Source organism: Punica granatum, chromosome 6 (assembly GCF_007655135.1).
Source record: "Punica granatum isolate Tunisia-2019 chromosome 6, ASM765513v2, whole genome shotgun sequence".
NCBI classification, from domain to species: Eukaryota; Viridiplantae; Streptophyta; class Magnoliopsida; order Myrtales; family Lythraceae; genus Punica; species Punica granatum.
Window position 1 is genome coordinate 2,402,882 of NC_045132.1, and position 23,419 is coordinate 2,426,300.

A 23,419-nucleotide genomic window follows, 5' to 3' on the forward strand; every position below is an offset into this window, starting at 1 on the left:
TCCACAAAAGCCAGTAATTAATTGAAATTGTGTCCCTGCTTCATTATCCATTACAACTATCGGATCCCAGTCGATAATCATCTGGCCATTCCAGTTGAGGTTCAGCCCAATAATGCAGAGCAAGAAATTAGATTATTACAAGACGAGCAATGAAAATCTTGATCATCAACAACAACATAGTTTATTTCTTAGGTAAGTGCGGTGATGTGAACCGTGATCAAACAGTTTCACTTAGCCTGGTGAGAAAAGATGACCTTCAAGATCCATATGACTAGAATAGGGAAGCATGAGTTTTAACGTCAAGCAAATTGACTAGATGTTCGGAACCAGTTTCCAGGAGAGCTGTAAAATACCCACTGGGCTCACGTGGCACACACATCACGTGTTACGTGCCCTTAAACACCCGCCCTCAACAACTGACCACAAGCCAGGCATTTTCTTCGGTGCTCGGGCGAGGGGGGACAAATCAAACTAACCTCTAGGAGCTTTAGCTACCAGGCCTAACTAGAGGTGCACTTCGGAACCAGACCAAGCCACTCTCGGGCCTAATTAACATAAGGCGCACTACATGGACTTGGACTTAACTTTCAACTCAAAAATTCGAACGGATAAATTGTAAGACTCAATCCCATATAAACCATTATATTTTCTTTTCTACTTCCGATGTGGAATTAACTTTTCCCAATTGACTTTTATATTCTCAACAAGAGCTGAAATTAGTACCTCAAGGAAAGAAAGAAGCTTGCGCGCATGCCAACTTAAACGGGGACATTTCATTCATGGGCAACCGTGGCTGTCTATGATTGATATATCCTGCAAAACACAAGCATAGCTGCCGTGCCATCATCAATCAGCAGACAACTCAGATACTCCGAGAGAACCTCTAAGTGCCTCGATTTCCAGCCGTATCTCCTTCAAGTTGGTTTCTATTTTCTCTTTTTCCGAGCGCATCCTTGGCAACTTGTCTTCATAATAGCGAAGAAATGCGTCTAAGGAGGCACCTCTCTGTAAACAGTCATTCTCATACGCTTCTATTAGAGAAGGTAACTCCTGAAAACCATAAGGGGGAAAAAAAATCAATACATGATGATTGACGAGTGAGTCAATTTCCAGGCATGGCAAAGTCATGAGACGAGCTTGGAAACTGAAAAAGTCCTAACGGCTGCGTTCACCTTCTACATCTGCATATGTAGGTGAGTGAACTTTATTTATTTATTTATTTATTTTGTGAGTGAACTTGAACTTGAAAAGAAAGGGAGCAATGAACATATATATGCGGATTTGTTTCTAACATATAAACACAGAGCCAGAGATCGAGCTAGGAGGAATCACAGTCACAGGGGCTGACCTTGGAAATGGCACAGAAGACATGACAAGCAAAATTGCATTCCATGCAGTAATAGACCGGAAACTTGGGATCTCTTTTCTCCTCGCAGGCATCACAGTAGTGACCATCCCAATGCCCTCCTTCAGCCACTGATTTTGTATAGACGAGGTCGTGGTAATTGTGAAACTCGTGCCTGACTGTCTCCGGTAGAGTGATAGGGGCGCAGTGCAAATGAAGAGCATGAACACACTCAGGAATTGCACAAACAAAAATAGGTGAATTGATCTTGGAGTCGGTGCCGCTGAAGTCATCACCGCAGACACTGCACCTGGAACCTTCGGAGATGCCTACCTCTTCAAAGAGGAAAAAGAGGTGGCTGGGGTCCCGAAGCTTCATGGTTGGAACAAGGGCAGCGCATTCTGGATCCAGATCATAGTTGCATCGGCTGCAATGGTACGAGGACAACGAGACGTCTCCTGGGGTCTTTTGACAGCAAGAACATCGGTATCCCCTCCAGCCATTCTCGCGTTTCCCGATATCGAGAATGAGCGGGTGGAGAGGGTGGAGAGGGTGTTCGACCTGGGCAACCAGCTTAGCGCAGTGCTTGTGGAGGTAGATCCCGCAATCCCTACATCCGTACACCGGAACCGCTTCATGAATGAAGAGATACCCGGTGCACAAGTGGCATTGGACGTCTTCACCGGCAAAAGACGCAACACCATTTTCGAATAATTCTAATGGGTGCTCGTCAGAGAAATGTTGAATCTCCATCATCTGCCAGTAAAGCTTTTCCCGATTTCAGGTTGAAGCAAGCATGGAAAGTATACCATCGTTAGTTTTATGTAATGTAATACAATAGATTGTCAAAAAAGAAAAAGAAAAAAAGAGACTTTGATGCCGTTCCAAGTCTTGGTCTTTCTTTATAATAACAATCCACTCTTCTCTCCTCGACCGGTCGAATATTTAGTTGGTGCATGTGAAAGCTACATGGTTTAGTATGATTACTAAATAATATAATATCGTTAGTAATCAGTGATACCTAGTTGCTCAAGATGAATTGAGGAATGGAAACTGGATTATATAGATCGTACACCATGGGATTGTATTGTATGTAACCCGGAGCCGTAGGGTTCTTTCTTTCTTTCTTTCCGATTGCAATCAATCATCCCCTATCTCACTCGTCAGAGAAGACACTCAACCCTTTCCGGAACTGCTGCAATGGGATCTGGAAGCAGCTAGCTCGCAATTCCATTCCATTCCAGTGATGACGTCCATACAAAGTAAGAAGGACCGTGCCTTACCTACGTATATCGATTGACCTGATTGGAGATGGCATCAACAGGGACAGGCGTGTGGGTGGTGGCCCGGACCGCTGGAGAAAACACACAAGGAGGATTAGCAAAACTTGGGCATCCTAGCCACAGCCATCCTCTGGCCTTTTGTTATAAATATCCAGATGGAGTGAGTTGCCAGGAATGCGGTCAACCTTTACCCCCAGGAGGGCGTGCATATGGATGTGAAGATTGTGGTTATTATCTGCACTTCCCGTGCCTCCGGGAGGTACATAGTCCCCTCCATCCGCAACACCCTCTTATCGTCAGAATTGGACAGTGGGGACATAGTGATGGATGCCAGATCTGTGTAAATGGAACGCTAGTGGGCCTGATCACCTTCCATTGCGAACCTTGCAACTTGCGCCTATGCATGGATTGCGTCTCTTTAGCCCCCACCTGGAGATTTGAACACGAGGGACACCATTTTGTATCGATCGAGATAGGAGTAAGGGAAGACTCTACTATCTCTAGATTTTATCGTGGTCGTGGGATTCGTGACTGCCCAGTCTGCGGCAAACGTATCGATAACAAGTTCTTCAAGTGCCTGTCTCCTGGTTGTCTCAACTTTTGCCATTTCCAATGCATTCCATTTGACGTGCCCAAGTCCATCAAGCACTTGTATCATTATCATCCTCTTAGCTTCACCGAGCCTTACGCTGAAGATGGCAGGGACGAACATTACTGCGACGCCTGCGAAGAAGAGAGAGACCCAAAGGTTCCAGTGTATCGCTGTGAAGACTGCAACTTTACTGCTCATACTTCTTGCGCGATATCCCAAGTAAACTTACTTAATTCTGCCACGTCCTCAATCACGGTCGCATCGCGTTATGATCTTCCGTCATAATTCCTGCAATAGTTTTAGTTCTCTTACTTACCATTACTGTTTCATTTTCCTCTGAATAGATTAAATTCCTGCTAAATCTCAACCTAATGTACTGATATGGATAAATTTAAATTTGGCCCTTAGGTTCTGCCAACACTGATTGCAGAGAGGGAGGCTAATCCATGGACGGTTTCTGTTCCTTTCTGCATAGACCCAGTCGGGCCAGTCCCCGACGAGCTAAATGTCAAGATTGAAGGACTCCTCGCCCAAGAGAAATCTTTAATGAAGGATTTGGAACGAATTGAAGCAGAAATAGAGGAAATGGAGAAAGACTATCGAATTTATGCAGAGGGAAGAACAGAGCATGATATGTGACTTGTGAACTACTTCTTCAAGCCCTTGCCCTGGAGTGTGGAGATTTCTGCTGCTTTCTTATTCGCATACATACATATTTGTTTTTGTGAAATCTCATGTCTTTTGTTATGTCATGGATGACTGCAATTCGCAACTGCCTAGGACTGGGAGGGAACTCAATTCTTGAGACTAGACGGGATTCATCTTCGTCCTTCCTTAGTTCATGTTAATTAAGCAGGTAATAATGGTTCCTTTCTTCTGCTAGGAATTATCCATGCTTTTACTGTTAGTGAACACTCTAAACTCTGATGTGCTTTCTATAGATCGATTGATATCTGCTGTACCTATGAACCAATTCATGCATCGATTATGCATACATTACCGTGCTTTCTTCTCAATAAATTCATTCATCGAAATGAAACTGCTGCAAAATCTAGAGATACGAAAAGTTAAGGCGGGAGTGTGCCTTGTTGGGTTGGGGTCAATGCACGACATAGAGTATGCTTATACAGTGCCTGGATAGGGTGTTTACAGAGTTACGGGGAGGAGATGCTTTCTTTGCTACATTAATGGCTTCTACATAACCCACAGGATGGACCCAGGATTCAGAATACAATACGCATGATATATGATGATGTGCCCTTGTAGAAACCAATTCAGAATTGCTAGATCAGATTGGATCAAATCATTCCTCGAGCGAATGAGAACAAACACACGCACCCCCGTGTTCCATCGCGCCGAATACGCATGATATATGATCATGTGCCCAGAGACCATCGTTTCCCCTGTATCAATAAATATCAAATTATTTCATTTCGGTCCAACAATACATTCTTTTGTATCTTCTCTGAATTGGTCCAACTATAGATAATTCACCCGTTGTCTTCTCGTAATGTTGCTCCGTCCGTGTCACACACTTGCGATTAGTTTATCCTACAAACGACAAAATTATTTTACGTGAAGTCAGAAACCTTTTTTTTTTTTTTTTCAATTACCCACTAATCGTTGAAAAGTCAGAAATCTAATTTTATAATTAATTAGATGCCATTATTGATGGATAGAAAAAACTCTAGAAAATGACTAATTAAGAGAGGTCAGCTAATTATATTAGTAAACATCTCTACCAATCTGCATCGCAGCAAAAGCTGGGAGTCATGGTTCATAAATAAAATTTTTTCCCTCCTTCAGCCACTGACCTTGTATAGACCAGGTCATGGTAATTATGATAAGTGGACCTGCTTCAGGCCCGGGACCCTGGACGCACAAATGGCATTTGTCTGATATTAGATTTATCATCATGTTCGATCAATACTAGCGGGTGCTCGTGAGAGAAATGTTGAAATCTCCATCAGGGATCGATCTTCCAGTACAGTAAAGCTTTTTTCCGGTTTCAGGCGGAAGGAAACAGGGAAAGTATATTTCACCCCAAAAAAGAAAGAAAGAAACAAAAGCATACAATCGTTAGTTTTATGTATAATTACTACTGGACACATGCGCCCGCGCGCCAAACACGGGATTATTAAATTGATAGAAAACTCCTTCTTTACTTGTAATTAAAACGCTTTCGAGAAAATTCAGACCTCTTTTCTTTACTTTCTTTCTCCTATTCTCAACTAATTTGAATATTCTATAATAATAAAGTAATGTTAGATATATATAAATGGAAAATTATATTTTTTTATCCTATGAACTTGGACTTATCAGTCTTAAATGTTTGGTTTGTTAGACAGTTTTTGTCTATTCTGTGGATAGCCATCGCGGAGCTACTCATATGGAATTGACGCCGTTAATTTTGTCAATGTGGTAATTTATCATTAGCTGTAGATTAAAAAGATAACTTAAAAAAAAAAAAGTAAAGTAAATTAATTATCTTTAAAATAACCCCAGTTGGCCGCCGGGAGGGGTAGACAGAAGGGTAGTCCCCCGAATATGGTCCTTTCGCCCGGCAACCACCTAGCCGCTCGAAGCTAGGTTTTTATTTTAAAACTCAATTAATTTAATTTATTTTTAAAATTTTTATATATTTTTAACTTGCAGCCAATACGTGGACAAAATTAATAGCGTCAAGTTCACATTAGCATCTCCATAACGGCCATTCACGAAATGACCAAAACTATCTAACAGACTAAACAAATAGGAATGATTTGACTTCTTTCAAACTTATAGAACAAAATTGATTTAATGCCAAATCAATAGGACCAAAAATGTAATTTTTTCTATATAAAAATTGTGATGAATAAAAATAGAATGTTTTTTTTTTGGAAAAAGGTAATACACGAGTGGGTGGTTGATGGGGGGATGAAGAGAGAGGAGATAAAAAAGAGGAAGAGGAGAAGTAAGTGAGAACCAAGAAGCACTTTGCCTCATTAACATTGGGGCTAAGAAGCATTTGTCCACTGACCTTTAAAAGATTGGACGGTGCCCTTCATCTTATGAAAAATAAGCACTTTGCCCTTGTCCGGTCACATTCTGACCAAAAAGATCATGTGCATTGCACGTGAGGTTTTCACACATAAACTTTTTGTACAATTTGGATTCTTCAATTTATGTATGCGGTTAAGAAAGGCACAACATATAACGTTGTTGGGATTTTTTTATGGGTTAATTACCTAGAAAAGCACGACATTTGTACTTTCTTCTAAATTTGGCACGACCTTTGTAAAATACCATATGAACGATATTTCCATTTTTTTTAAAATATAGTACTACCTTTGAAGAATAGCATAATGCAAACTTTAAAAAATAATAGAGAAAGGTACAACCTTCAGGTTTAGTTGCACATCTAGCATGACCTCAATTATTTTGTCAGATTGTAACAATAATGGCTAATGTGAAGCTAAAGATGTAACAACATGATTAGACGAGTAAACCCCACAGATTTTTATTTAATTAAAAAATAATTAAAAGAAAAGAAAGAGAGATTCAACTTAATAAGAGAAAAAGGGGAAGGGGCCGAGGTGGTGGCTAACATCTCCCAACTGGGGTCGCCGGCTGCAACAGGACCCCAATTATATGGGTGGTAGCCGTAATCGGGGCACCCGCCGTTCAAATCTAAAAAGCCCCAAAATTGAGGGCTTTTTCATTTTGGCGGTGGGGGCCCCATTTGCATCCCTCACAATCTACAATCTGCTCATTTCTTTTTTTTTCAAAAAAAAATTAATTTTTTATTTTTTCAATTTTGAGAATTATTTTTAATTAAGTAAAATATGTGGGACCCACTCGTCCAAGCATGTTGTGTAATGAGGCGCCGTTAGCTATTACCGTTACATTTAATGAATAATTGACGTCGTACTAGAATCGCAGCTAAACCTAAAAGTCGTGCATTTTTGTTCTATTTTTAAAGATCATGTTATATTTAAGAGAAAAGACAAAGGTTGTGTATTTTTGTACAACTTTCAAAAGATCGTGCTATATTTAGGAAAACATGCAAAGATCGAGCATTTCTATGCTATATTTCAAAAGTCGTGCTATATTAAAAAAAAAGTACAAAACTCGTGCTTTTTTATATAATTAAACCCATTTTTTTGTACGTAATATCTTTCCAAATGGGTGGGCATAGGTTTTTCATTTTCTTTTCTTATTTTATTCATAGAATTAAATTACCATTACTCTCTTATATCTATGGTACACTATTATATATTGATTTTGAATTACTATTTTCAACAATTTATAACGGTATTTCATATAATAAAATTAGCCAAAGACGATGATAGTCTTGGTCTTTCTTTATAATAATAATCCATTCTTCTCCTCGACAGGACAAATCTCTACTCGGTGTAAAAGCAACACGGTGCAAGCCGATACGGAACCCATGAGCTTTCATTAATATTACTTTTGGGTGAAATTCAACTTCTTTTTTCGGTAGGTAGGCGGGGATAATTAATTTAAAATTTTAATACATAAACAGTGCATTGCACTCGACACCATACATATAATATAACAATGAGGGACTCCCTGATTGCTCATTTCTCAAGATGAATGAGGAAAGGAAACCCCCAGGAAAAAGTTTAGCTGACTAATCCATACTACATATAATTATATATAAAATACAGGTCCGGGGAGTGTGACTGTCTACTAAACTAACTCCCTTTTTTTTCCACAATATATATATATATATATATATATATATATATATGAAAGCAAGATACGAGGTCAGTCCAACCAGATAGTTTCAAAACGTTCCGTTTCTAAATGAAATTCTCTTGGATTTTTGAGTTAAAATTTCTAATTTTAATATTTTCTATTACAAAATTATCAATAAATTTTTCAGAATAAAATCTTCAAAAATTAATTATATTTGGTTATAAAATTATCAATAAAATATTTTGAAATTCTTTACCAAACCGTCATCAATTTCACAGTATCAGATTTACTTCCTAAAGTGTCGAGTCTATAAATCAACTAAATATATCGGAAATCCAAAGTTAGCTAATAGATATCCATAATTCTCTACATATAAATCAATTATACACCTTTTAAATCGAGGTGTGCTAAAGGTTCATGATCGGAGGTTTGCATGACAGAGTCTCCCGTGCTTCCGTTCTGCTTCCATCGACCTGCAAAATTATAGGTTCGTCTCTTATGCAAGAGAACCATAGTTCATATTCGGTGAAATTCTTTTAAAATTATTTTCATTCCAATGTAATCTGATCTGATTTTAGCATAGCATAGCTTAGCATCACATGTTCTAAAATTACCATTTAATCAATTTGCATCTCATTGACTTGCATGGTGACTACATATACATATATATAAATATATATATTTTTTGGGTGTAATCACATATATATATATATATATTAATTCTTACATATTTATATATTGATGATTGGTTTATAATTTTCCCTGTCCGAATTTCATAATTAAATTCCTTTATTCCTGACTCAACATTAATTAGTTGAAGTTCATTATTATTTATCTTTCCAACTCCAATTGCATATATATAATAAATTTAGCTATATATAATTGAGGAAGGCAATCGAATCGAGAGATGTTTATGCTCTATTAATCATGTCTTTCTATTTTAATTATGCTTGATAGTTCTACTTGGAAGTTTAATCATCATGGGATACATATATATAGATATAGTAGTTATATACTTTTGTGTATTAATTGAAAAGAATAATAAAATATGAATTAATTTTATCTAAGAACAAATTTATAAAAATATTTTTTTTCAAAAGCTTTTTTAATACAACATAACAACATACAAATATTGACAATGTTAAAGACCAAACATGTCTATTATTTTGCTAAGGTAGAAGCGAGCTCTTCAATTTTAAAAATGTCAGTTTTTAAAAAAAATTTCAATTTTATAACTTATACAATAGCATACTAATTTCAAGTTGTCATTTTTTTAATAAGAATTATTTCATAATCTTTATGATCAAAGTTATTATTTAATCTCATAAATAATATTATTTAAGAAAATTATAATTATAATTATAATGATATATATTAATACACACAAATGTTTAAAACATTGTATTAGAAAATTCTTTAAAACAATTGTCAAATTCTATTATGTGCAACACACGGGTTTCACGACTAGTATAATACAAAACGGAGTTGTGGTGGGTCCGGCTAGATAATCATAACGCTCGATTACTGAATGGAATTTTTTTGATTTTTGAGTTTTTTTTATAAGAAATTTTTTTCGATGTTTTAAATTACATAGATGTAGATTTGTTGGATTGTTCAATATCTTCTAGATTCTTTGAGGTTTCTCTCAAATGTTTTTTATATATTTTTTACTTTTTTGAAAATTTTAAAACATATAAATATAGATTTGGAGGACTAATCGTTGTTTTCTCGATTTTTTTGACTTTTTTTAGAAAATGAACTTTTAATATTTAAATTAAAATTTTAAAACATATAGGTGTAGATTTGTGGGACTGGTAATTATGTTTTCGGACTTTTGAATTTTTTTAGAAAACGAATATTTTAATTTTTTTCAGTAATAAGAAAGGCACATAGGCATATTACTTATGGTAATGTAGAACTTTAAAAATTTTTTAAATATAGATATAATTTATGGGAGTGGTCATTATTTTATTTTTTTAATTTATAAAAATTATAAATATTTTATGAAAAGATAGCTAAAACAAATCATATTTAAAAAAAAACAAATTATACTTTCATACATATGATGTGTTATATATTTACTTTTCAAAAAGTAAATCAAATACTTAATGGTTTTCTTTACTATTAGGCGATCTTGCTGGGGTTGTGGCATCCGCTTTGTTTGCTTTAACTTTTCCGGGCGTTTGCCCCGTTTTCCTACCTTAACAAAAGTAAATCATACCACATATTTTTTAAAATATTATCTAATACGTTATTAGTATCATATATGCCATACATAAATCGTGATTGATTCAGCTGTAAAAAAATATTGCTGCCACTATAGTTTTTTAATTTTTCACACGAGCTTATTTTAGTACGCCTACCATTCGATTTTTGAAGGTGTATTCTTTAAGATTTTACTTTTTCCCACACATAATTTTTTGTAGAATTTTTTAATTGTTTATTTTATGAATGTGATTAACATAATACACTATGTAACATCATATGAACTTTGATAATGTTGAAGACAAAAATTCATCTTGCAATGGTTGGAATTTATACGATCCTTTTAACTTTTTATGCATAGTCTTAACTATGTTTTTTCAAAACTTACATTGATTTCTATTTTTTAATTTTTTTTTTGTCTTTGTGAAATTAAATTACCACTAGTCTTCTATATGCAACAGTATATTGTTATTGATTCTAGATTACTATTTTCAACAAGTTATAACACATATTTCATATAATAAAATTGCAAAAGAGAAGATCAAGTTCTATTATGTGCAACGTACGGGCTCAACGACTAGTGTGTATATATATATAGAGGGAAAGATCGTACATCATGGGATTGTATTGTGTATGTAACCGGTTATTTCTTTGTTTCATTGAGATTGCAATCCATCAATCCCCCTACTCACTCATCACTCATCAGCGGAAACTGAAAGTAGTACTACTGGAAGGACGGGAAGGTTATAGACACTCAACCCTTTCTCCGGACCTGGGAGCCGAGCTAGCTAGCGATACCATTCCAGCGACGTCCAATACCAGTAAGAAGGATTGTACGTTTACTGTTGAGGAGTAAAATGGGATAGATCCCACATCGGAAAAGAAAAGGAATATCCATGGATTAATATATGGCTTGGGTACCACCACTTATTAGTTTGAGCTTTTAAGTGGATATGGGCCCGAGCCCGTATAAGCCCAATGGAAATTTAATATGGTATCAGAGCCAAAGTACGCCTTATCTTAGTTCGCCTCAAGTGTGGCCTTATTATCAATTACCCCCCTCCTTTCGCCCGAGGTGTAAGAAAAAGTCCACCTCGTGGTTAAGTCCCGAGCACGGAAGTCCAGTCTCGGCTCGTAGTCAGTTCTTGAGGGCGGGTGTTCAAGTCCACGTGGCACGTGTAGGTGAAGCGTTAAAGACACACGTTGCCACGTGAGGGCGGGTGTTAAGAGTTAAGTCCCACATCGAAAATATAAAAGGAATTCCACAAGTTTATAAGAGATTGTGTACCACAACCTATCAGCTCGAGTTTTTGGGTTGGACATGGACTCAATCGCTTATAGGCCCAGTGGAAATTTTACATGGTATCAGAGCGGGTTATGCTTCCGCCTGCTCATGTGGGCTCACACCATGCCGGATTCGATTTCGAGGTAGCCAAGAGTGCGCCTCATGTTAATCAGGCCCAAGAGTGGTCCGGTCCAGTTCCGAGGTAGCTAAAAGGTGCACCTCTAGTTAGGCCCGAGTGTGGAGCTCGAGGCTAGTTTGGTATTTGTCCCCCCTTGCCCGAGCACGGAAGAGGATGCCCGGCTCGGGTCAGTTGTTAAGGGCGGGTGTTTAAGGCACGTGGCACGTGTTGGACCACACGTTGCCACGTGAGGGCGGGTATTGAGATATAAAGTCAGTGTAGGCCTAAGTGGGTATTTTACATTTACGAACCTGAATGGAGATGGCATCGACATGCTTAGGCTTATGGGGGGAGGGCCAGCCGCCTGAATCAAACATAAAAGGAGGAAAATTTTGACATCCCAGCCACAGTCATCCTCTGGCCGCATTTCATCAATGCCCAGATGGAGTGGTTTGCCAGGAATGCGGTCAACCTATTCCTGCAGGATATGCATGTGGATGTGAGGATTGCGGTTATTATCGGCACTTGCCGTGCCTCCCCGAGGTACATACTCCCCTCCATCCGCAACACCCTCTTATCCTCAGAGATACAGATGATTGCGGAGATAGCTATAGTTGCCAGATCTGTTTATAGAAGGGGAACTGATCTTCCACTGCAACCCTTACAACTTCGACCTATGTGTGGTATTGCATGTAAAGGAGCACTCTCGTCTCGCTTGCTCTATTAGTGAACATGCCTGCACCATCTGTGGCAGAAGTGGCGATACCAAGTTCTTCAGGTGCCTGTCTCCTGGCTGTCCCTGCTTTTGCCATTTCCACTGCATTCCATTTGACGTGCCCAAGTCCATCAAGCACAAGTATCACTATCATCCTCTTACCTTCACCGAGTCCTACGCTGAAGATGGCAGGGACGAACATTACTGCAACGCCTGTGAAGAAGAGAGAGACCCGAGGGCTGCTGAGTATCGCTGTGAAGAATGCGACTTTACTGCTCATACTGCTTGGGCTATATCCTAAGTAAATTTACTTAATTCCTGCCACCTCCTCACTCACGGTTGCATCACATTGCGATCTTCCTTCATAATTCCTCCAATGAGTTTTAGTTCTTAGATGTCATTATAATTTCCTTTTCTATGAAATCTGAACATAATGTACTGATATGAATTAATTTAAATTTGGCCCTTCGGTTCCGCCAACACTGATTGCAGAGAGGGAGGCTAATCCAGTAACAGTTTCTGTTCCTTCCTGCATAGACCCAGTCCGCATGAAGCTAAACGAACAAGATCGATCGACTCCTCGACAAAGAGAATAATCTAATGAAGGATTTGAAAAGAATTTTAGCAAAAGTGGAGAAAACAGAGAGAATGCGTGCTAGGTATTCTGCAATTACACAGAGGGAAGAACAGTGCAGAAAAGAATAGAATAGGGAAATGAAATCTGTTACTTATATGAACTTCATGCCCTGGAGTGGGGATTTCTGCTGCTTGCTTGTTTACATACATATTTGTTTTTGTGAAATATCATGTCTTTTGTTATGTCATGGTTGATTGCAATTCGCAACTGCTTGGGACTGAATTTGCAACTGCCTGGAGAGGGACTCAAAAACTCGACGCGACTTGCCTTCATCCTTCCTTATTCATTTTAATTAGGGTAAATTACACTGGTGGTCCAAAAAGTTTTAATAATGTATCAGGTTGATCCAAAAAGTTTTTTTTGCTATTTGATGGTACAAAATGTTTCAAAGTTGTAACATGATAGTACAAACCGTTATCTCACCTTGACGCCGTCAAGCGAAGTTGACATGGCCGAAACGTGGCTGACACGTGGCTCTGATATGTTTTTAGGAGTTGATGGAACGTTACATGATGGTTCAAACTCTTTTGAAATTGTCACTTAATGGTCCAAAATATTTTATAGATATAACATAATGGTACAAAATATTTCTTTAATTAACTTAAAGGTCCACCATGTCAATGGCGAGATGACGACGTCAATGGAGAGATAACGGTTTGTACTATCATGTTACAACTTTGAAACATTTTGTACCATCAAGTAGCAAAAAAAACTTATTGGACCGATCTGATACATTATTAAAAATTTTTGGACCACCAGTGTAATTTATCATTTTAATTAAGTCGGTGATTGTTCCTGCCTGCTGCCTGGAGTTATCCATGCTTACTATTAGTGACCAGTCTAAACTCTTCTGTGGTTTCTACCTGTAAGCAGTTCATGCATCGATTTATATATCCAGCAAAACACACACACACACAACCTTTATGGAAAAGCTGCCATCATCAATCAATCAGCGTAACAACTTGGATATTTCATAGAGAACTCGTTCTTCTTCAAGTGCCTCGATTTCCTGCCGTATCTCCTTCAATTTGGTTTCTGTTCTCTCTTTCTTTGAGCGCAACCTAGGCAACTTGTCTTCATAATAGCGAAGCCATGCCTCTAAGGAGGCACCTCTCTGTAAACAGTCGTTCTCATATGCTTCAATTAGAGAAGGTAGCTCCTGAAAACCATTAAAAAGAAACATCAATTCATGATGAGTGAGTCAATTTCCAGGCATGCCAAAGTCATGAAACGAGCTAGGAAATGGAAAATGTCCTTAACGCTGGGTGCCCGTCTGCATATGTAGATGAGAATGAACTTGAACTTGAAAAGAAAGAGAGCAATGAATATGGATTAATATTTTGACCTTGGAAATGCCACAAAAGACGTGACAAGCAAAATTGCATTCCTTGCAGTAATAGACCGGAAGATAGGGAGCTCTTTTCTGCTCACAGGCATCACAGTAGTGACCATCCCAGTACCCTCCTTCAGCCACTGCTTTTGTATAGACAAGATCGTGGAAATTGTGATTCTCGTGCCTGACTGTCTCCGGAAGAGTAATCGGGGCGCAGTGCAAATGAAGAGCATGACCACACTGAGGAATCGCACAAACAAAAGTATGTGAAAGTATCTCAGAGTCAGCGCCGACACCAAAGTCTTCACCGCAGACGCTGCACCAGGCATCTACAGAGAAACCTACCTTCTCAAAGAGGAAAAGGAGGTGGATGGGATCCCGAAGCTTCAAGGTTGGAACAAGGGCTGCGCATTCTAGATCCAGGTTGTAGTCGCACTCGCTGCAATGGTACGAGAAGTTTGTGTAATTCTTTCGACAGCAAGAACACCAGTATGTCCTGCAGCTGCCATCCCCGTCTAACCCGGGATTAAGAATAAGCGGATGTGACGGGTGGAGAGGGTGTTCAATCTGGGGAGCCAACTGCCGCTCCGCACAGGGCTTGTGGAGGTAGAAATGGCAATCCTCACATCCGTACAGCGGACCTGCTTCAGGGCCGGACCCCCGGATGCACACATGGCATTTGTATGATGTAGATGTATTATTAGCAGGTTGGATCAATACCAGTGGGTGCTCATGAGAGAAATGTTGAATATCCATCGGTCTGCTGGTAAAGCTTTTTCTGGTTTCCGTGCAATGCGCGTATTCAACGATTACTTAGTATAGGATAATGGGTTCCAGAACAAAGACTTCAATATCCTTTCAGTCTTGGTCATTCTTTATAGTAATAATTATAAATCCATTCTCCCAGAGAGCTTATATTAATGTTTCCTTTGGGTGGAATCAAATTAATTTAATATTTCTGCGAGCATTATTAGCGTAGACTGTGTGCAATGGCACCATATTCATGTTCTAGGAATGTAGTATAATAATCAAGTAAGAAAATTTACTCCAAAAGACAAACAACATTTTTTACGTGGAAACTTAACAGTTTCTTCTTCGATATAATCAGATGATACAACGCCAATAATCATATAAGAAAGAAAATAATTCTTGGATAGTCCGGATATTCTTCACTAAACAATAGGTGGATAACAGGAACAATCTCAGCAGAGACTGCGTGCTGGGTAGCCAAATGAGTGCGTGTTGACGAGCGAAATGTATCAAGACTCAGCTTTACAGCACTGGGAATCACCCTTTGAGGTTTCACCACGGATCGTATCGTATGTAGCCTTTGTGTTCTTTCTTCCTTAGATTGCAAGCAATCCTCAACTCATCATAGAAAATAGCGGAAGAGAAACAAGACACTCAACCCTTTCCGGACCTGGGAGAGATCTGGAAGGAGCTGACCAATCCAGCGACGACGACCATACACGTACCGACCAGAAGGAGTCAGAGATGGCATCTACAGTGCCAGGCGTGTGGGTGGTGCCCCGGACAACGGCCAGAGAAGACACTGACGAAGCAAAAGTTAGGCATCCCAACCACAACCATGCTCTGGCCATATGTTATCTAGATCTAGATGGAACGGTTTGCCAGGAATGCAGTCAAACTGTCGGAGGACGTGCGTATGGATGTGAGGATTGCGATTATTATCTGCACTTGTGGTGCCTCCCGAAGGTACATACTCAACTCCATCCGAAACACCCTCTTATCCTCAGATACACAGATGGGGATGGTATGCATCATTGCCAGATCTGTGAATTGGGAGTGTACCTCACCTTCCACTGTGACCCTTGCGGCTTCCAACTATGCGTTTATTGCATGTCTTTAGCCCCTGCCTGGAGATTCGAACTCGATGGACACCCTTTTGCATCCATTGAGGTAGGAGTAAATGAAGACTCTCTTGTCGCTAAGTTTTTTCGTGGTCGTGCCTGCCCCATCTGCAGCAAAAGTGGTGATACCAAGTTCTTCAAGTGCATGTCTCCTGGCTGTTCCAGCTTTTGCCATTTCCACTGCATTCCATTTGACGTGCCCAAGTCCATCAAGCACGAGTATCACTATCATCCTCTTTCCTTCACCGAGTCTTACGCTGAAGATGGTGGGGTTGTACATTACTGCGACGCGTGCGAAGAAGAGAGAGATCCAGAGGCTCCAGTGTATTGCTGTGAAGAATGCGACTTTAGTGCTCATACTGCTTGCGCGATATCCAAAGTAAAGTTACTCAATTCCTGCACATCCTATCCTCACCCACGGTCGCATTATATATGATCTTCCTTCGTGTATGATTCCTGCTGCAAAGAGCTTTAGTTGTCTTCTTTACATGCCATTGCAATTTCCATTTCCTCTAAATAAATTAGATTCCTTCTCAATCTCAACATGTACTGATATGGGTAATTTAAACTTGACCCTCAGGTTCTGCCAGCACTGATTGCCGAGAGGGAGGCTAATCCATCAATGGTTCCTGTTCCTCTCTGCTTAGACCCAGTCCGCACGGAACTAAACAACAAGATCGATCGACTCCTCCACGAAGAGAACTATCACATGGGGAGATTGGAAGAAATTGTAGCAGAAATGGAGAAAACGGAGACAATGCGTGCTACGTATTCTGCATTTACGCAGAGGGAAGAATACAGCAGAAAAGAATATAATAGAATAAAATAGAATAGAACAAGGCAACGAAGTATGTGACGCGAAATCTCATGTCTTCTGTAATGTCATGTTTGATTGCAATCTGCTACTGCCTGCTGAGAAGTAACTCAATTTCCCGAGACTATGGTTCCTGCTGCAAAGAATTATTCATGCTTGCTATTCTAACAAACTCTGCTGTGCTTTCTATCGATTGATGTCTGCTCTACCTATAAAATAAACCAGTTCATGCAACGATTATTATACATTATTATTCAGGCCTGTTGGACAGAAGGTGGTATGGCATAATCTTGTTTGGTTTTCAGGCCATATCCCTCGTGTTTCTTTCATAAGCTGGCTCTGCATTTTATACAGATTGCCCACTGAAGATAGATTGCAGCATTGGGGTTGTGATGTTGACAGAATCTGCGTTCTTTGTGCTGCTGAAGAAGAGTCACGTAATCGCTTGTCCTTTTCTGTCCGTTCTCTAAGGAGGTGTGGAGATGAATTCAAGTGTTGTTGCAAATTCAAAGGCCAGTGGAAGATTGGGATGGGGAGTTTTCGGAGGCTTTGTTATGGAAGGGCAAGAGGCTTGAAATCATCATAAAGAAGCTTTGCTGGACTGTTTACTTGTATTTGATTTGGAAATAGAGAAATTTATGTATATTTCAAGGGAGAGAAGTTGTGGAAATGGTTCGGTTCAAGATTGTTTTCTCTCCCAAATTTTGCTCTTAGAGTTTTAGGCTTAAAGAACTTGTGTCATTTTGGGTGTTCTGCCTAACCTTGTACATATAGTTTCTAGCTGTCCCTTTTCTGATAGTTTTAGGCTAAAAGAACTTGCGTAATTTTGGGTTTTCTGCCTAACCATGTACATATAGTTTGGACTTGCAGTAAATAATGAAATCACATTTATCCAAAAAAGAATATCGAGCACTACGATTCGGTTCCTATTTTGCTGCCTTGTTCATTCTTGATTGGAAAATATATATATACGTTGTGCTCATCATTTTCGCGATATGCTAGTGTACCTGCACTAAAAACAAGATTTACTCCTAAAATAATGTAAGCAAGCATAGGCCCAGTGTAGTGTGAAAATGTCATAAAGAGTGAGCCCAATGACGACAACCTCTTCCTGTGACAGACTGCCTCTCAAATTTATCAAATGACTCAGAATCAGTTGATCTCTTTATAGTATTTTGTGTGTTTCGGGTCTAATTACATTCTGGGAGACAAACTTTCATTTTCAAAATTTGTGAGCTCACTCTTTTCAATACCATATGGGGGAAAGAACAGAGATTGTACGGTACATATAGTAGTGTGTAGTTCCATTAACTGAACAAAAATTTTCAGCTATTTTCTTTTTGTCGTGATGATCTTCGGATTGTTTATCAGCAGGAATTCTTTGCTGTTTGAGAGGAAATATGCTAAGCTGCAGGAGAGCGGATAATCGGATGTCTGCAGCAAGTTGGGCCTATATATGACCTGATTCTCTCATCTGTCATGGATGAAGACAAGTTCTTGTTCCAGGGATGAAAGGATGATTTCTTACCTTCGGATAAATGTACCATTTATACTAGTTTATTGGTTTTCAGCATTTTGTTCAGTGGCTCGGTAACAATTTGAAGCGGGCAGATGCGATTGACTGTAAAGTTACTGCAAGTTGAATGGAGCATGCAGTTGTCGAATTCAGGAAATCCGACAAAATATTGTTCAATCGAGTAGAACATTATTTCATTCTCTTCCGGTGAGAGCACAAGGTAGTCCCTCCTTATTGAGGCATTTGGCTCGTTTTGGCCACGAAATGCTTCCCACCGGATTACAACATGAGTCCGGCTACTACCAAAAGTACCAGAAATAGGCCTGTGTACACCTGCACGATTTACTAAATGAAGACACCCCACTGAGGTTCATGATGCCAACAAATGAATTGCCGACTTATCTTCCTATCAATCCACTGGGCTAATCCTCCCACGGTAATGAAGCTAAACAACTTCGATGAGTTACACAGCGTTAAATTACAGACATGAATACATTTATTAACACATCAATAGCGAACTAGGGTCTACTCTCAAGCTTGGCCGAATAACTTATCATAGCATACATCGAGGTCGGTCGCGCTCTGTCATTATATGATTCCTTGTAATGTCCTTTAGACGTGGGCAGCCCGAGAGTGCCATGGTCAGCTCAAGCTCATCCTTGAGCAGCTCAATAACCCGTCTCACCCCATACTCGCCTTTCGCCGCTAAGCCATACACGACAGGCCGCCCAATCTGCTTAATCATAATAAAAGTATATCATAAACTCAAGAACAAACATTTCTCGCCAGAATGTTTAGATAAAGTATCACAGAGCTTACGAGGACAGCTTGTGCACCAAGGGCTAATGCCTTGAAAATATCGGTCCCTCGCCGTATTCCACCATCAACAAACACCGGGACTCTTCCTTTAACCGCTTGAACAACCTATAAATTGAAAGATACAATCCAGAATAATTGTATATACATAACATGTATCCCATGCATGCCAGCATGAACTACATATTGCTTAAAGCGAAACAATGGAGATCAAAAAGACTGGTTTTAACTATTATCTGTGACACGACACGGGATTCAAAAAGCAGCAAAAATATTTCCATCTCCAGAATGATATGAAATATTCAGTAGAGAAGAAATGAGCTGATGGAATGAATAATCACCTCTTCCAGAACAGATATCGTTGCTGGAGTATAATCGAGCTGGCGAGCTCCATGGTTAGACACGACTATCCCAGCCACGCCTACTTCCATGGCTTTAATTGCTGCCAAACAAAGGTAGTATTATGTCAGATTGAAGCTACTAAAATTACATGGAAGAATAAAAAGTCGTCGAAGAAAAGGTAATATTTCTTTTAGAGTCTCACATGTTTTTATCAAATTTGATGAGACGACGAGGATTACACTGATTATCACTAGGCACAACTGATGGGTAACACTCAGTAATAAAGTACCAACTCAAATTTTAGTGGGCTAATGGAACTAATCACATGTAACTGTAACTGAGTAGCACCAATCCAACATTTTCTCATTGTAACCAACAAATAACTTGTCTACTCATAAACACGGAAGATTAACTGGAAAACTCCAAGAATAAACTGTTGCCATCTGGATTTTCCAATATAACTTCTCAATTGCAGGACTGTCACAATGTTCAGCAGAAAAGTTTGAGAATCAAGAAACAGTAACGAGTTTACCAAGAAACAAAAAAGACAGTGTGATACTGGAATGTGTTTCCTGATCTTACCATCTTCACGAGTAAGAACCCCCTTGATAATAATTGGCAAGGTGGTGATGGATTTTACCCAGTCAATATCCTGCAAAATGCCAGCGCAGTTCTCATGCAATAGATAAAAAAATATGCTGATCGTGTACTCATATAAGATAGGCTCTCACACATGAAAAGTGCTTTTGAAGACAAGTCGTCAAGAATCAATTATTTGAGATCGCTATAGATGGTTACAATTTCACCTTCCATGAAAGGGAAGCATCGAATGTACCATCAGCAAAAGCCTGTAAATTTGAACCCTCATCCTGCAAAACTCAGAGTCCAAAATTAACTTCATTGTTAGGAGATTTCTCGTTGGGCAAATCTGCAATAATATCTAACTGATGGTGAAAATCTACGAGCAGAGCTCTTGGATCGTAGGATCTTTACCACATGTAAACAGTAGCATACCGGTCCTACACATGATAAGAAATGTACAGAACATGGCATACTTAATATTGACTTTGGAACCATGCTGATTATGATATGTCTCTACAGTTAAATCTTTGGGTTAACTATTGCCTTTGTCAAAGGAAATATTGACACAGCCGTGCTACCCAAGGAATCTGTTAACTACATTATGTGTTTATATACATCTGCATCTTTAATATGGGGAACAATATGAACATACAGATTAAATTGGAGACAAATGAGAGGAGAAATATAAGAGAAAAACTGGCAAAATAAGTTTTTTTCTTTTTAATTACTTGTCCTAATGGTAGTGTTTGCAAATAATTAGTCATAATATGGCATGGGCTTTATTGGAAAACAAAAATGACACTGATTGGAGTTTGGAGGTGCTCTCAGATAGAAGTATAGAAAAGGTAAACTGGAAGGAACCCAAACATAGCTCTGTTTTCTTGTACTGCATTATGCCTATGGATATGCTTTTTGCTCAAGACTAAAGCTTCGATTGAAAAGCCATTGCAATTAGACATATGACACTTGAAGGGTGAAGATAAATAAGGGAATGATAGTCAGGTAAATGAACAAAGCGAACCAACATGATCAAATGACAAAATTCAGAATGGTCAGTAGACTCACAGAGGTGACTTTAGTGGATATCAGACCTTCAAAATTCTTCAACTGTGGTGCTATCATTCTGTCAAACATGGGCATACAACAGAGGCAGTAAGTATCCCCGAATGTCGTGGAAGTGTCTGTCCTATTCTATTAGGATGGTGTTTTTTATGAGCAGTTGAAACTAAAGATATAGCACATGGAGAACCAAAGATGACTGTTTAGCGCATACTTATTCTTAATGTCATGCTCTCTTCTGCCAAGTCTGGGAGCATCAACAGTGAGGACAATAGCCTTGTATCCACTTCTTTCAGCTCTTAGTACTAACTGAGCTGTTATATCACGTCTCTTGTATACCTATTATAAGCAATGTGGATACTAATGACATCACACACTACAGCAGATTATTATGGAGAAAAATAGGAATCACAAGGACAAAATGTAGCCACGAGATGCACCAAAACCACATACATATACTTGAAAGAATCGAATGCCATTGCAGCTGGAAGCAACCTCCTCCACGGTGCATGTGGACATATAAGATAATACCTATAACAATGGGAGTTTAGTATCTTCTTGTTATGAGCTATAATAATAGTAATAGTAAGAATAAAAGGAAAAAAAATAGAAGCATCGGATAATCTAATTACCATGATGGTATTACAGGCAGCGGCTGCTCTGGCAGTAGCGACTTCGCCTAGAAAAATGTGAGGTCAACTAGATTCAGGAATGGGGACAAAAAGTTTTGCTAGTAAATATATTCAGGTTTTACACCTTCATAATGAGCGAGCTTGTGCATTGCGGTTGGAGCGATCATGACAGGTGATGGTACACTATACCCCAGTATATTAGTTGAGAGATTAGTTCTGCTAACATCTACAAGAACTCTCGGCCGAAACCTGAGATTACAAGCATATACTATTAGGGAATTAGTTAAGAGAATTGATTAGGAACAAGAGCACATTCAACACGCACAATATCCTCTGAAATGCTTCAACGTTCTCTTTAAGTGTGTGCTGGTCCTCAGCTCCTCCGGAGTAGTAATCATAGTACATCTTCGGAAGGGCCTGCCTAGCCAAATCTTGGAACTCATTCACATTCACTGGTTCCTTCGACATGTTGTGTCCTGCACACAACAAAACACGGGTTCATGTTTGACATGGAAATGCAACATACGTGTATATATACACGCATACAGCCACTAATAGAACATCAACAACCCATTATCGTATATACACGATCCCATTAGAATCTCAAGATATATAATGATGAGATAAGACTATTAGGCTGCTTTCGTTTATGCAGAGAATTAGTCCAATCAAATAAATTATTTCGCTTCTAGTCTTGTAATTCCACTCCATATATCAAAATCCAGTGCTATAATCTACTCAATACGCACACTAAGATGCTATTTCTTCCGCTCTTCGAATTTAAACAGCCGCATATATAATTCTCCGAGAGCGGAGACAAACATTCGAGCAGATCATGTACACGGCGTAGTACTATACTAGTAAGTCAGCAGCTAATCTTCACGGAGCCAACACACTCGGAAGCCTCTCACCACACAGACGCAGACTAGGGGCGACCAAAGAGAACCAATCAATCACAAGAAAAGAACGATCGGTGCGTACAAAGATCAATCGAAAACGCTCAATCCGAAGAAGCAGAGCAATGTGAACCTCGGAAACGGAATCACCGGAGCTGAGGAACGACCCCAGAGCGTGCATACCTTGTGAGAGCCGACGCGATCGAGCAGTATCGAGCGCAGCTGAAGCAGAGAGTAACTGCTTCGAGTGGAATAGAACGATTGCTCCGGCGGGCGGAAGAGGAAGATGATCGCCGCAACCGCGAGTGGAACACTGTGGAGACTTTCTCAGCGGCGCACGTGAAAGGTTGCAGTTTGAGAGTTTTTTTTTTTTATTCTATAATATAAATTTGGCGCTTCATGTCCGATTCGCTGTCCGCTCCCGCTAATTTCATTATTATTATTATTATTATTATTATTATTATTATTATTATTTTATTTATTTGGGAGTTTCTCGAACGGACAGTTACGCCTCCCTCGTCCCCGGACTCCGGAAGGGGGACATATAGAACCCTTACTGGAAGAGCAGTTGCAAGGGGTGAGATTCGAACTCAACCCCTTGTCTTACCACCGGGCAGTCGGGCCTCAGTGGTCTATACGATTATTCATTCAAAGGGCCAAACATGTAGTCCGGAGGA

The 23,419-nt window shown here is 39.3% G+C and overlaps 5 protein-coding genes across 6 annotated transcripts; 2 read left to right on the forward strand and 3 right to left on the reverse strand.

Moving 5' to 3' along the window:
* LOC116210164 lies at positions 1-2,240 on the reverse strand. The gene is made up of 2 exons (XM_031543985.1): positions 1,349-2,240; positions 1-1,050 (listed from the first exon to the last, which is right to left on the reverse strand). The coding sequence occupies exons 1-2, from the start codon at positions 2,099-2,101 to the stop codon at positions 847-849; spliced, it is 957 nt and encodes a 318-aa protein (XP_031399845.1). The 5' UTR covers positions 2,102-2,240; the 3' UTR covers positions 1-846.
* A 140-nt stretch (positions 2,241-2,380) lies between these two features.
* LOC116210163 lies at positions 2,381-4,214 on the forward strand. Its single transcript, XM_031543984.1, has 2 exons — positions 2,381-3,439; positions 3,629-4,214. Exons 1-2 carry the CDS (start codon positions 2,657-2,659, stop codon positions 3,857-3,859), a joined length of 1,014 nt encoding a protein of 337 aa, XP_031399844.1. The 5' UTR covers positions 2,381-2,656; the 3' UTR covers positions 3,860-4,214.
* Positions 4,215-13,537: 9,323 nt separating this feature from the next.
* LOC116210167 lies at positions 13,538-15,034 on the reverse strand. 2 transcript variants are annotated; one of them, XM_031543990.1, is made up of 3 exons: positions 14,560-15,033; positions 14,227-14,454; positions 13,538-14,040 (listed from the first exon to the last, which is right to left on the reverse strand). In XM_031543990.1, exons 1-3 carry the CDS (start codon positions 14,968-14,970, stop codon positions 13,831-13,833), a joined length of 849 nt encoding a protein of 282 aa, XP_031399850.1. In that variant the 5' UTR covers positions 14,971-15,033; the 3' UTR covers positions 13,538-13,830. The 2 variants fall into 2 exon arrangements, with proteins under 2 accessions (XP_031399850.1, XP_031399849.1); XM_031543989.1 differs by having other exon boundaries at positions 14,227-15,034.
* Positions 15,035-15,274: 240 nt separating this feature from the next.
* LOC116210166 lies at positions 15,275-17,133 on the forward strand. Its single transcript, XM_031543988.1, has 2 exons — positions 15,275-16,464; positions 16,666-17,133. Exons 1-2 carry the CDS (start codon positions 15,709-15,711, stop codon positions 16,912-16,914), a joined length of 1,005 nt encoding a protein of 334 aa, XP_031399848.1. The 5' UTR covers positions 15,275-15,708; the 3' UTR covers positions 16,915-17,133.
* Positions 17,134-18,592: 1,459 nt separating this feature from the next.
* On the reverse strand, positions 18,593-23,112 carry LOC116212384 (peroxisomal (S)-2-hydroxy-acid oxidase GLO4-like). The gene is made up of 12 exons (XM_031546970.1): positions 22,926-23,112; positions 22,172-22,322; positions 21,971-22,095; positions 21,847-21,893; positions 21,668-21,745; positions 21,429-21,553; positions 21,221-21,278; positions 20,380-20,442; positions 20,156-20,225; positions 19,573-19,673; positions 19,235-19,339; positions 18,593-19,148 (listed from the first exon to the last, which is right to left on the reverse strand). The coding sequence occupies exons 2-12, from the start codon at positions 22,312-22,314 to the stop codon at positions 18,969-18,971; spliced, it is 1,095 nt and encodes a 364-aa protein (XP_031402830.1). The 5' UTR covers positions 22,315-22,322; positions 22,926-23,112; the 3' UTR covers positions 18,593-18,968.
* Positions 23,113-23,419: the final 307 nt, after the last annotated feature.

Coding starts and splice junctions, on each gene's coding strand:
- LOC116210164 (XM_031543985.1), bottom strand. CDS start 2,101: ATGATGGAGATTCAACATTTCTCTGACGAGCACCCATTAGAATTATTC. Junction 1,051..1,348: donor TCTTCTGTGCCATTTCCAAG/GTCAGCCCCTGT, acceptor TATGGTTTTCAG/GAGTTACCTTCTCTAATAGA.
- LOC116210167 (XM_031543989.1), bottom strand. CDS start 14,970: ATGGATATTCAACATTTCTCTCATGAGCACCCACTGGTATTGATCCAA. Junction 14,041..14,226: donor TCTTTTGTGGCATTTCCAAG/GTCAAAATATTA, acceptor AATGGTTTTCAG/GAGCTACCTTCTCTAATTGA.
- LOC116210163 (XM_031543984.1), top strand. CDS start 2,657: ATGGCATCAACAGGGACAGGCGTGTGGGTGGTGGCCCGGACCGCTGGA. Junction 3,440..3,628: donor CTTCTTGCGCGATATCCCAA/GTAAACTTACTT, acceptor TTTGGCCCTTAG/GTTCTGCCAACACTGATTGC.
- LOC116212384 (XM_031546970.1), bottom strand. CDS start 22,314: ATGTCGAAGGAACCAGTGAATGTGAATGAGTTCCAAGATTTGGCTAGG. Junction 21,279..21,428: donor GAGCATGACATTAAGAATAA/GTATGCGCTAAA, acceptor CATGTTTGACAG/AATGATAGCACCACAGTTGA. Junction 20,443..21,220: donor TATCCACTAAAGTCACCTCT/GTGAGTCTACTG, acceptor TGAGTTTTGCAG/GATGAGGGTTCAAATTTACA.
- LOC116210166 (XM_031543988.1), top strand. CDS start 15,709: ATGGCATCTACAGTGCCAGGCGTGTGGGTGGTGCCCCGGACAACGGCC. Junction 16,465..16,665: donor CTGCTTGCGCGATATCCAAA/GTAAAGTTACTC, acceptor CTTGACCCTCAG/GTTCTGCCAGCACTGATTGC.